The sequence below is a fragment of the Temnothorax curvispinosus genome, unplaced genomic scaffold (genome assembly GCF_003070985.1).
Source record: "Temnothorax curvispinosus isolate PA1 unplaced genomic scaffold, ASM307098v1 QBEX01014279.1, whole genome shotgun sequence".
Taxonomy (NCBI): Eukaryota; Metazoa; Arthropoda; class Insecta; order Hymenoptera; family Formicidae; genus Temnothorax; species Temnothorax curvispinosus.
Window position 1 is genome coordinate 133,115 of NW_020224059.1, and position 13,174 is coordinate 146,288.

General features: G+C 37.4%; 1 protein-coding gene across 9 annotated transcripts in view; it reads right to left on the reverse strand.

The window, feature by feature from the left end:
* Window positions 1–287: 287 nt before the first annotated feature.
* The window catches only part of LOC112464527 (dystrophin-like), a 455,372-nt gene continuing 442,485 nt past the window's right edge, over window positions 288–13,174 (reverse strand). For 7 of the 9 annotated variants that reach the window (XM_025031567.1, XM_025031559.1, XM_025031568.1 and 4 more), the window contains 11 exons: window positions 6,921–7,180; window positions 6,366–6,524; window positions 5,938–6,074; window positions 5,487–5,691; window positions 5,104–5,189; window positions 4,692–5,019; window positions 4,484–4,595; window positions 3,757–4,395; window positions 3,541–3,655; window positions 2,841–2,948; window positions 288–2,338 (listed from right to left, as the gene is read on the reverse strand). In XM_025031567.1, coding sequence (XP_024887335.1) covers window positions 2,241–2,338; window positions 2,841–2,948; window positions 3,541–3,655; window positions 3,757–4,395; window positions 4,484–4,595; window positions 4,692–5,019; window positions 5,104–5,189; window positions 5,487–5,691; window positions 5,938–6,074; window positions 6,366–6,524; window positions 6,921–7,180 — 2,247 coding nt within the window. In that variant the 3' untranslated portion in view covers window positions 288–2,240. Of the gene's footprint in view, window positions 2,339–2,671; window positions 2,684–2,840; window positions 2,949–3,540; window positions 3,656–3,756; window positions 4,396–4,483; window positions 4,596–4,691; window positions 5,020–5,103; window positions 5,190–5,486; window positions 5,692–5,937; window positions 6,075–6,365; window positions 6,525–6,920; window positions 7,181–13,174 lie in introns of all 9 variants that reach the window. The other 2 variants (XM_025031564.1, XM_025031566.1) reach the window with 2 other exon arrangements.

The window sequence follows — 13,174 nt, forward strand, 5'->3', positions numbered from 1 at the left end:
AACCGACTATTTTCGGGTTTGAACTCGGACTCTCTCGGCTCACTAGACCAGCGAACATCTCTCTGCGCCACGATCGCCACCTATTCTGAAAATACATGTAAGAATAAAATACATAAGAATTAATTAATATAAAAAAAAGAATATATATAAATTTTCTAGGAACTCAATCTAAGAGACGACTATCAATGCCCCTATCTCTTGGCATTATCTTACTGCAGCTGTAAATTCTTATAACGTGTGAAAATAAAATTCAAAGTATATGTTTAGAGAAAAAATATACAAGAAGATTTATATTCATGTTATTTTTATTTAAGCATTTTGTCCCATATCATTTCAGTCATATTACAATATATTACAAGTAACGTAGTTACCTGTTTGATGTTGTACGCAGTATATAACTTTATTTTTATATGCCTAATCCTCTAAATTTTAAGGGAATCCTAAAGCCGTCTGTAATACCGACATTTTTACTAAACGCATATCTTTTTATTGATTTTATGGATTTAAAAATCCTTTAAAAAAAGTTAAATTAGCACATATATGTGCTAATGCTTTCCACGACGGTCGATTTTATACCGAGAACGAAAATAATTTCAGAAATGCAGACAATAAGACGTCGACTCGTGACACCATTTTCTTCGTATAAAAATTGTACAATTTGTTGTTACAAAATGAGACCGTCATGGAGGGTGAATTACATCAAGAAATATGGTTCTCAGAATTAGGATTAGATCTGTAACAAAAAAGTTATGCGTGTAGATCTATTATCGTGCAATGTAGGTACTATAACTTTTCAATCCTTGTCTATATTTTCATCTATACAAGGACAGACATAGGCCGGTAACATAGAAAATGATCGAAATTATCGACATTTTCGGAGTTCGGCCTTTGGTTTAGGATCCCCTTAATGCGGTATATTTTAATGTATGAAATCGCAAAACCAACAATTTTTCAACAAACTACAGACGGAGCTCGGAAACATATTCGATCGTTTTACACTCTGTCAGGTGAAATCAATCTTCTTGTGACCTAACGACGTGAATAACAATTCATTACGTTCATTCGCAATGTTTATCGAATTGGTAAAATATGATAGTTTTTTCGTAGATATGTTTTTTTTTTACATTTCGCAAACATCAGCCACCTCATCATCAGAAGTGATACAATAGCATTATTAACATATGGCATCCGTGTGATATGTGTAAAAGAAAAAACAATATGCTGCGCATTTAATTCATTCAAAATAGAAAAATCACTCGCTCAAGGAAGCGAATCGCAGACTGATCACTCGATAACGGAACCACGGCGAGAGCCCACATTTCAATAATATCGTGATGAATGTATTTTCTAGACAACTTTGTTACATATCAGAATACAGCCTACAGTTTATCGATTAGGTACTTATCAGTATATTCTTAGATATAATAACATCCGGCAGACTTAAAAATAATAGACATTGCCGTTTAAATTCATTTAGAAAATCTAAAAAAATCATGTAACCGGATAAAAAATAAATCTGAAAAGTCGTAATGCGCGTCGCTCTGTTTCATTATAAAAGATTTTCTCTGTCTCGTGATTATATCGATGTAAAATTCAAGATCGTCGAATACAAGAAGGTCAGGTATGGATATACTGTCTATTTCCCATTATGTGTCATCATCTAAAATCGCAACATGTACATTGTGTAAGTTACGTCGAGGAAGAGCCCGTGGCAGTGAACAGAATGGGTATGTAAATATAAGCTACGTTCTATAATAGATTATGTGATTTGATACATTGCTTTTGCATGCATTGTTAATGATATTTCCTTCCGTGTGTGTTTTTTTTTTTATACTCATTATATCTCTTATTCGTTTTGTATAGTTTAGCTATAGCAAGCATAACAATTGATTTCTCATTACGATTAGTTTTCATGATATGACATGTCAATATGTAGTAAAGTTACTCTCAGGGGACCGCCAAAAGCCAAACCATAATCGTCTTATCGTTATAATTCAGCTATACAATGACGTATATCAAAACTTATAAAATACCCAAAACCACCGTGAGAGGCGAGTCCCCTGACCCTGCATTTGCGCGGCAGATATACCGTGTATTCGTCTCTGATATGCGTTTAGAGCCAGACTTGTTATTGGTCGATAATTACGATTAAACGTTTACAACGTTTGGATGTCGAATAAATCTAGCATCGATCTAGCCGACTTCTAGCTTCTAACGGGACGAATGTCGTGATACAATTGTTATTTGAACGCCGGCGGCGGCGCCCGTTGCCCGTTCGTCTTCGACGCGTCCTCCGTCATGACTGTCACCAATTCGCCCACAGCTTTTCCTAAGTCCCCTGAAATAAAGAGAGAACCCTTTAACGTCTGCCTGTTTCTTCGCCGTTGCTCTGAGGTCCAGAATTCCTATGCTGTTAAACTCACGGTTTTACAATTAATTAGACAATCAACGTGCATACATTCCAATATACACAGAAAGGAAAAGATAAGCGTGGGATGAGTCGAAAAGAAGGGTTTAGGCATACAAATGCGCGATCAACACTAAAGATTCCCGCATTCAGTTATCGTTAGATTGCCGATGTCATCCGTTGCGTATTAAGTAACTTAGTAATCCGATATATTCATGTATTTAGGCGATTTTTAGTCCCTATGGAGAAGCACAGTGATCTCACCTTACATCCATTCTGTAGCGTGAAAACAGGAAGGCAACCGTTATTTTTATATCAATTTATTTCATATCAAGCAGAATGTCACGTGCATCATGGAGATCGCGGGCATAGTTATAGGTTGATTATACTACAATAATTGACACACGATCAAATTCACATAGACTGAACGAACCTGCCATGTGCAACAGATTGCCCACATTGTGACTAACGCTGTGAGAATGCGGCGGTGGCGGTGGCCTCTCTAAACTGCTGACTCTGCCCTCGTTTGAGCTTCCTCCACCTATGTCCGTATACCCAATAGCAATAAGCTTATCTAATTTCCATAGCGTCTGATTAAATATGTATATACAAATATGTAAACAATAGGGATTCTTCACAATCAACGGGGATAATGAAGTAAAAGATTCATTATATTTTAACTTTGTGATATTTTAAATGATTGAATTTTCTAAAGTAGTTGATTTTTTGTGACTTTATTAATTGATTATTTTATTTGTTATTAATTTAATATTTCATGTGTTATATTAAAAAAGACAGAGCTTTTCTCCATGTGCAGAAAGCAATTTAAGTGAATAATATTCATCATTATCTCAAACGCGTATCTACCTGTAATTGAAATCATCGAATCCCTATTGTATGAATATGCAGTTAGTGTAATATCAATAGAAAGGCATTAGATTCGGTTGTTGCATGAGTTACAAGTGTATATGGTGGTTATTACAGTCCGATTAATTAACTGCATTAATAAGGATCCCTAATTGAGATACCTAATTTATCGCCCCCAGATATTATCGTTTATTTCCCAAGGGTTATAATCAAAATTTAGCTCTTTATTAAGTTTAAAGCTGTTTATTAGATTGATTAGAATATACCTGGAGAATCATGATAATGGCCATTCATTTTTGCTGGAGAGTCAGTTGCTAATTGTGATGCTGTCACACTTCGGGTTTGTAAAGTTCCGGTCTTCGATGGCGAAGAAGCGTTTGGCTAAAAAAAGATAATCAGATTGAACCATTTTATATTTTTGTTATTTTTTCGAATTATTAAAAATGAAAGAGCAAATATTTGAGGTGCCACATTCAGCGTACCTCGTCTAGAAGCTGTCTAAGTCTTTGCAGTTGTGCCTCCAATTGGCGATTGTGGTCCTCGAGTAATTGCATGCGCGCTTCTAATCTTCCTTTATGCTGCCTCAACAGCTTAGCTTCCGCAATCATGTCGCAATCAGGTTGCCTAGTACTGTGACCGTCCTCTGGCGTTGAACCTGGCGTTTGCTTCGAGCGTAATCTTTCGTACTCTGCTTGCAATGTCGCGTTCTCCTCTTCCAATTCACGTATCATCGCCTCGAGCTCCTCTCTCTGCTCGGCATCGATCGCTGCCATGACTTGGACCGGACTTCTGGGTACGTTAATATTGTCGCCACCGTTCAGACTCTGACAGTAGTGCGCTATCAGCTGATGTTCGTCATCACTGTCCGGCGTGGAGTTACTTCTTGTACGCGACAGCTCAACCTCGGCGAGTCGAGAGGCGTACATTTCCAAACGAGAGTGCATATCTTGGCTAAGCGAGCTGTGTTGAGGCGACGGCGCCGGGCTTTCCAGCGCGTCTCCTTCTAGGACAGTTTGCACAGGCAAATAGCCAACTCTGGGATGTTTCTTGAAGTATCGTTTGGACTTGAATTTATTGCGCAACGCTCGCGTGAAGTCGCGCACGTCTTCACCGGAGGTTGTCTGTAAAGTAACAAACAAATCGTTCAATGTATCTGTAAAGATCGCTTCCTTTAATAATTCCTTAAGAAAATAAAGATGAGTGTCTTACCGCCGTGCAATATTCTTGCATCGGATGCGTCAGCTTATGATTTTTTGCTTTGCGTCCTGAGAAGAAACAGTTCTGACACATGTCGAAGTTGAAACATTTCAAGCAACGGTATCTGAAATCCAGATATTTTTTTTGTCATTACATATTTTGAAAATTTTATGTATACATATCTATATCGATTTTTTTGACCAATAAAACGTAATCTCACCTGAATCCTATAATAGGATACTCCTTGCATATGTTGCACTTGGCTTGGTGTTTGGCGGTCTCCGCTGCGGATAATCTATGCAATACCGGCAGCCAGACCATACTCTGTGGCTCCTGCTGCAGCCAGCTCAAAAAGTGCACGGCCTCTATCTCGTTCTTATCTTTTCCCGCCTTCTCGAAGCAGCTGCGAACACTGGGCTCGATATTCGAACCTCCGAATGCCGCGACTTCGCCCAATTGTCTCGGCACTTGTATGCAATCATGCAACAGAAGTCCTAATTTTCGTTGGTCTACCAGCCTATTGGGATCCGCAATCAAACGGAATAAATCTGTAAATAATATAAAAAAATTTCCATTAGATACACACCTTAAATACATTTAACTTATCAGGGAAAATCTTTTCATGTACTCACATCTATACTTCTCCTCCAAATGTCCTTTGCATAACAAAACCAAACCGACTTTGAACGAAAGTACTCGAATTTGACCGGTTCGTTGGCTGAAAATTATAGCGAAGAATAAGTTGTAAGTACTATGATAATGCTACGCATAATGTTTTGAGGATTGCTAATATAACTTAAAAGATTGGACGATCTTGTTCAATTGCTTAATATTATCTAATAATAATTATCCAGACAGCATGCATGTCTGATGGGTATCTAATTATCTAATTTTGTCTAAACTAGTCTGAACAAATATAAAAATATATATATGTACTAGATGTGAATCGAACATGAATAATAACAGATACGGTGACAATTTGATAGTTAAAAAATATATTCACTTATTAGTATACCTATCATATACATTGAGCAGCCAGTTGATGGCCAAGTCAATGCATAGAGGTACCGACACCTGCGTTGGATTATCTGCTGCGATTACTTCGTACAGCGATGTCAGTACTGTTACCATATCGGGGATGTCGATCAGTTTGTCATTCTGCGCCCGAAGCCCGTGTGAATCGAACTGTTCCAACGCGGTGGAAAGGCTCAACATGTCCACTAAAAGTGACAAACAAAAAAATATATAACCGTCATATAAATAACTATTCTACAATAAAAATAGAACATTTATTTATTCTGTGACTTTTTATTTTCAAGATATTGGTATTAGAAAATAATAGAAAATTTTAAGATAAATGAAGATATTCTCATGGTATCGATTTGTTTGCTAAATGCACGTTTAAATAGCAATTAAACAGCAATAAAACAAATAATTTTGATTACCAGAGATGCGAAAATACTCACGGCACAGTCGCTTCTGAACGGTACGCAGTTTCATGGCGGTTCGATAAGCGGAAAAGCGAACTTCGTTTAGATCCGCGAGCGAAGACATCAGTTCTATCATTTTCGGATGATCCCAATGCGTAGTCTCCAAATGATGGCTGTAACAGATTTTATTTAAATTTATTTATTTAAGTATGTACGCACGAAGAAATATAAAATAACGGAATAAATTTTTAGATATTCGAATTTATTAGATTCATTTAAATATTAAAATTGATTGGATATTCGTTGTTATTTAAAAATATTCGATTAGATTACGAATGTTTCTTTTAGAAACATAAGACTCGATCGTGTCAGTAAAAGCACTCGATCGCCTCAGAAATAACCGTGCCGTACGGTTTGGGAATTTCGAGGCGACCGTGCGGGTGGTGCAAAGGAAGATCGATTACTTGATATAGTAAGGCACTTTGGCGGGTGTGAGGGCTCTCTCCCATGGTGGTTCTACGCTGCTCGCGAGGAAAGCCTGACTACCCGGAGTGCTGCCATCCTTCCCGAATCCGCTTAGCAACTTGTAACGCTCGTCAACCGCTACTTGCAGCACCTTCCACCTGCGAAAACACACGAAAAAGTTAACGTCGTTGCGTTCCCGAATTCAAAGCCCGTCGCAAGGCAGGCTGTAAAAATAAAGTCTCACAGTGTTGAGCGAATTTTTTAAATTCTTTACTCTGATACCGGCGACACTTGCACGGAGTGAAAAGAAGCGTCTCAAATCCTGCTTGGATGGTCGTAAAGAAGATATCTCGCGCGACTTTCGTTATTATTCAGATAGAATCGTAATGTCTGAAAAATTCCGATGTCGCGGATTGCTCGAAGGATTTCCACGATTAAATTCCACGTTTCCGTGACATCGTGTACATCGCTGATATTCATTCGAGTTTTGCATAGAACTCGCGGTCGGAAGTCGCGCGATAAATTTTTACGCGGTCGTCAAGACCACCACATACCTGGTGTTCAGATCTTCGAGTTTCGCCAGTAGAGCGTGAGAAACGATGACGCTGCTCGATGCGAAGACGCTCGCCTGGTCGTTCGCGTCCTCGATGTTCCTCTGGATTGGTACCAGTCGTTCGCCGAATTTCTGCAACTGCTCGAGCAGTTCCGTCGCTTCGTTGGCGTCGTTTGGATTCTGCCAGCCGCTTTGGATCGCCTCGGCCGCGGCCATCCGCGAGGAGAGATCCTCGAGGGACTTTTGGAAGACACATATTTTCTGAAATCAGAACAAAAACGACACTAAATCAAGATGTTCATTATTCGTTCATCATTGTTCGTAATTTATTTGTGGAGATTATAATTGATAATTGCTATATATATTAATTTATAAGTTGATGTTTACTTGTAGTAACTGTACAATTAAAGAAATATTATATGAAGAAATATCTCAGTTAAGCGTGATTATTTTATGTCTTTCAATTGTCTCTACTGTTGAGTTTTTTGTTTTAAAAAGCTGACGCCGATGCACTACACTATACATATGTATTTGTATACTATGCCCTATGCCTTTTCAATTTGAATGTCGATAATTAATAAAATTAAGCATACGAGCACGTTTTGGGATTTTTCCAGCAAGCGACACAAGTCGACACAATTCGATACAAGTATCGTTTTATCTTTGTTACTCATTGCCAAAAAAGAAAGATAGAACGATGTTTTGTGTCGACTTGTGTTGCTTGCTGGAAAGCTCATACCTTTGTGATTCTTCCCAACTCTTTCTAACAGTATTTTGTCTCTTAACAATATCGGGCTCGTGGGTACAATATTTTCAACACAAATTTAAAAAAATGTGAACATTATTTTATTATAATAATTATTACAATAATTAAATCATTACAATGTTGATTATAATAATAATTATTACAACAAGCGTAATCAAATTATGACCACTTTAGGTAATTTTGTCTTTTGATTCGTGACTAATGCACATGGTTTATCACCGAGACGAAATTTAGTTTAATCTTCAGTTGAGAAAACCCCGGCGGAGTATTAAAAAAATTAGTTCTTTCCTTTGACTCTATTTATAGTTTTTTGAATTGGGATTAAAAAGCAGAAATAACAGTTTAAAAATTTGATGCATTAAATTTTTCTTAAGACAAATCTTGAAAATAAAAGAAGAAAGAAATATATGGAATTGTAAAAAGTACTTAATTTTCAAGAAACGTTACTTTAGATAACTTACAAAATTTGAGATTTAATTACACAAAGGTAATTAATAATAAAACTTTTGTTAAATATTATCCAAAAAATTGTTATTAAAAAACTTATATAGTTATTAAAAACAGACATGGCAAGGAATCTAAATCGGATCAAGCGTAATCAAAATAATAAAGCAAATAATTCCTTTACAGCGAAATAATTTCTGCCGTTTCTTTTTTTCTGGCACTTGCGAGGGAGCGTACGAACAGAGAGATATGAGACAATCGCTAAGTACAAATGGCGTGCTCTCTCAGCCCTTTCAATTTTCATTCCTGGACAAGGCGCGGTAACCGGCGCGGCGTCGCGATAAAATTCTCCGAGCATTTATCAGTCGGCGATACGACACGAAGAGAGCAGAAAGAGCGGAAAAACGGAGGAGGAGGACGGTCGGTTGGTCCCACGATGGCATTTGCATTCCAAATAAACGCCGTCGACGGACGCTAAATCGCTCTAATTAGTCGTCTCCCTATGAAAGTGCTTTAAGCGTCCCTTGTTCCGAGAGCGGGATAAGGAAAAAGGCCGACACGTAAAAGCGGGAGTGCGAATGGAAGAGAAAGAGAGAAGGAGAGAAGAAGTTAGGATCTTACTTCCGTGACGAAGGAAAGTGGGATGATCGAACCGATGAAAATGCCGGAAAAAGCTGAGTCGCACTCTTTGTTCTTAATCATTTAGAGAAAGAGCGATAATGTGAATTATCATTGATAAAACGTGCAATCATGGAACGGCGGAAGTTCAAGCTGAATCGCTTGAAGGTGAAGTATGCAGGTATTTTGCGCTGGATTTTATTACAAAAGAAATGAAATAACTCTCTCGACAGGTTAGGGGATAAATAATTTCTAGATAAACAAAATATCGTCCATTTGTACAATATCGTTATGTTACATCATCGCGTTTAGTTTATGCATGGCAATCTGCTGTATTTTATACGAAAAATAATTACCGTGATTACTGACCAGAGTTAAAATGTATTACAATTCTCGCGCGTTCATTATGTATATATACGTGTTACATGATAAACGGATGGTATGAATACTGCATCATCCGTGACGTGAATTGTGTCCAACATAAAGCATCTCTAATAACGTTCGTGCTAATGAGGAATTATTGAGTTCAATGAAAACATAATTATTCAAAATGCTAAAACGCGTAATGTGTGTGTTCTCGCACCGTTCTTGCGCCGTTCTCGCGTGCATCTGCACGAAATCAGTGTGAAAAAAAATCGTTGTATAACGAGTGCCATGGGGGCAATCTTGTTGGCGAACCAGATTTATCTCGGCGTATGCCCGCACGCACGCACTTCGCGTTCTAGTTACGTAATAAAAAGTAACGAGAGTAAGAGACGGTAATTTGATTGTACAATGAGATCTCTCCGCGCATGGACACGCAAAGATGGAGTTATTTAATACGCCTGAACTGATACGCGTGGCATGTGTTAAATGTAATACTCCGTGTTTATTTAGCCGAGATTTAAAAAGAGCGAACTTTAAAGCGGAAGACGGTGCATTTTATAATCGCGCGCTTTTACGCAGCTTTTACATAAACCAGCATCAAGTGTCGCTGGATAAAACTCGGGAAGCAGGATTACAAAGTTTAACTCATCGAAAAAGACGCGCGATAGTATTTCGAGCAATTAAAGTAATTTGTAATTTAAAAGTTTTAATTATAAAGCGTACGTTAGAGAAAATTTCTCTTTATACAAATAAATTTAAGTCTCTCTATAGATGATATAATCCGTTAAAATTTAATGTAAAGTTTTGTTTATAATTTTATATGCTTCATACTTTGATCCATTTGATACATAAGCTGATTTATTCTAATTCTTCTTTTTTGTATTTCGAAATGTATACATATAAAATTATAAATGAAATTTTTTTACGTAATTTAAAACTCAAAAACTCTCGATATCAAAATCTTCATTTCGGAATTATTAAATTCATATTTGTTTTCTTTTATATATATATAAGAGATAGTATAATGTATTGTATATGACGAAATGTTTGCAATTCAGCTATTAATAAGAAAGTATTCTGCGCATCTTACACTGTTCTGTATTTTATTCTACAAAGTAACGTATAAAAAATAATCAAATGGGTGCATTTATACGTGTATGTATCGTTAAAAAAATCAGGAAAGAGAATCGGTCTTTACGTGCGACGTGTTAGTTAAGTCGACCGCAATAATTCGCTCGGCGAAGTGCACAGGAAGTACGCGCTGACACGCCGGCAAGTGACGCAGCCACGGTTCCGTCGTATAAATAAAATTACGACGAATATAAAGAAAATAAGAAGAGAAACGCTGGAAGCTCCGGCCGGAAATGGAGAACCCGAGGACTTCATTCTAACGCTCTCTAACAAGAGTCGCGAAATAATAACATCCTTCGATTCCGATTGGTTCCGCCGTGTTTCAGCGGAACAGACCCTAGACGGAAGTATAATAATAATTCCGCGAAAGGACGATAAGAAAAAACGGGAGAGACGTGCAGCTGACGCGGGATGTAAAAAAACTGGAATGCAACCATATTTTTGCGCAAAAGATAATTTCGTAATTTTAGCTTAGAATTAAAACGACCCATATTTTTTCGCGTATCACATAAGTGACAAGTGATCCACAGATACAGAAAGCGGGACAAAAATTCGTACTTTTATCGTCCCTCTCAGAAATTTTGCTTTCACAGTGCTGATGCTCTTGCTGAAACGTGGGGCACCGAGTAACTTTACTCAGACGTCGCACTTCGTGACTCTCATTATACAGGTTCTCCATTTTATTCCCGTGATAAATCGTGCCGAAAGAAATTTCGCCCGATTTCGCCGGGAATGACGTAGACGGATGACGGATTGTGCACCTGGACGTGAACTAATTGGCAGGTCCGTCGATAGCACGGGGCCTGGTTAGGCCTTCGCGTCTGAAAATCGTCGGGTCCGCCGAAGGCCGAGGCCAAAATAATTTCTCGCCGCGGCATCTGCAGTGTCATTTATTATGTGGCCAACCGGGCAATTAAAGTTAACTCGGCCGTGTCCCGGCATCGTCCCCGCTCTCCCGTTCTCGGCCTTTCCTCGGCAGTTTCCTCGTGTCGTACGTCCTGGCGAAGAAACTTCTTCGTGGAATTTGCTAAGCTAATTGTCTGGCGCCGTCCGATATTCCTCTGGCTGTATGCACCATTCGTGGACCATTTGGCAATTAGCTATTTGACTTGCAATTCGTCGTGAGAGTTCTCGTTCCCTCTGCTTCTCTCGTTGCACCTTTTTTTTATAATTGTTACCGAGCGAATTATTAGTTAAATTTATACACGCGATTGACGAATGCAAAAAATCAGGAAAAGCGTTTTTTTTTTTTTTTTTAATAGAAATATTCAATCAAGACCTTGAAAGTATTTCTGCGAAGCAGCTTCACTGGAAAGGCTTTAGCCTTTCTTGGAATTCTACCTGAAAAGATACTTTCATTCGCTGAACAAAGACGTAATTCAAAATGAGTCAGGTGCAAGTAAACAGAGAATTTGAAAGATTACAACATCTTAAAATGTTTCCAATTAACTAATAAAATATCACTCAGTTAAATTATCTCTCTCTCTCTCTCTTTCTTTCTGCAAAAGTATATTCAGTTTCATACATTGCAATGAAAATTATATTAGTCGACTTCTACAAGATGAGTCCATTAAATTTAGTTCTTCATTATTTGGACTTTAGCTACTCGGTATTTTGAGCTTTGTTGGAAATATTAAATTGCGCTTTCTATAACACAAAATTTTTAAATAGAGAGATTGGTCTTTAAAAGAACGTTATCGGACAAGATTATTTCTATTACTTTTATTTAAATTAGCATTTTCGCGATGTTCTTTTCTTACGTTTATACGTAACATTGCTTTAGCTCGCAATTAGTTGCAAGAGTATTATATGAGAAAAGATGGATGCACGATGAAAAATATAGGCAATGGAAACAGAGAATAACACAGACAATAGATTTTTAACCTATCGGGAGCCGTGTATTAATGTTATTACACCATCAGCTTTATTCTTGATTTCTTATTTCTAATTGCTATAATATCTGTTCCTTATATTTTTCATTGTGCGGAGGCCTTTACAATTACAATATTTAAAAACACTTCAATAAAAGGAGGAGCAAAACAGTAATATATAAAACTTTCATATATAGAAGTTTTCTTGGACCGAGATCGTTATAAACTACGCTATATTGAAACACACGGTATACGATGAATCTTATATGCAGTCATCCGCAGTCATCTTATATGCGGTCTCTATCTAGATAGGGATAGCATTCCACTAATTTCTGTACATTATATCTCGTATATTAGGAAAAGGAAACCATCGCATCGACGCACAAGAGCGGCAAGGACCGCATGCTTCGGGGACTCGCGGTGGGGCATCTAGAGAAATTGAATATTTCAATACATGTAATTTTTAATAATTAATTTTTATTATTTTCTGGGTTATTTTCTAACTAACGTTCATGTAAACCCAGAGAAGGAACCTTCTCGGGTTCTTTCTCTGGAGTGATAAGTTGTCTCAGTTCACACGAAATCCAATTCGGAACCGTGTCGACAGGGTACTTTTCTACGAAATAAATAAAAATTCAATAATAAAGCTCACTTATATTTTATTTTAATGTAATTTTAATTAACAGTGGTTACTCTCTTTTTTCTTTTTCGTATACAAATAAACTATGTTCTCCTCCCAAGGATTCTTCGCGTCCGTCTCTTTGTATAAGTCGGTAATTTCAGTAATTTAATCCCTTTCCATAATATTGCGGATTATAGTTCGCAGTTTTCGATCTCGAGCGCGATAACTCAATTGATCCATAATCCTTAACATTGAATAAGAACACTTATACGCAAAACTCCAAAAAATGTTATAATTTTCCTCTTTATCATCCGATAAAGCGGATAAATATTCGGCTGCATTAAATTTTGGATCTATAGATCGCAGGGCAGCATAAAAAAGTCTTCCAGAGTTTTACGAAGTGCCATATCGAACACGTGTTAACGACCAGGAAAACT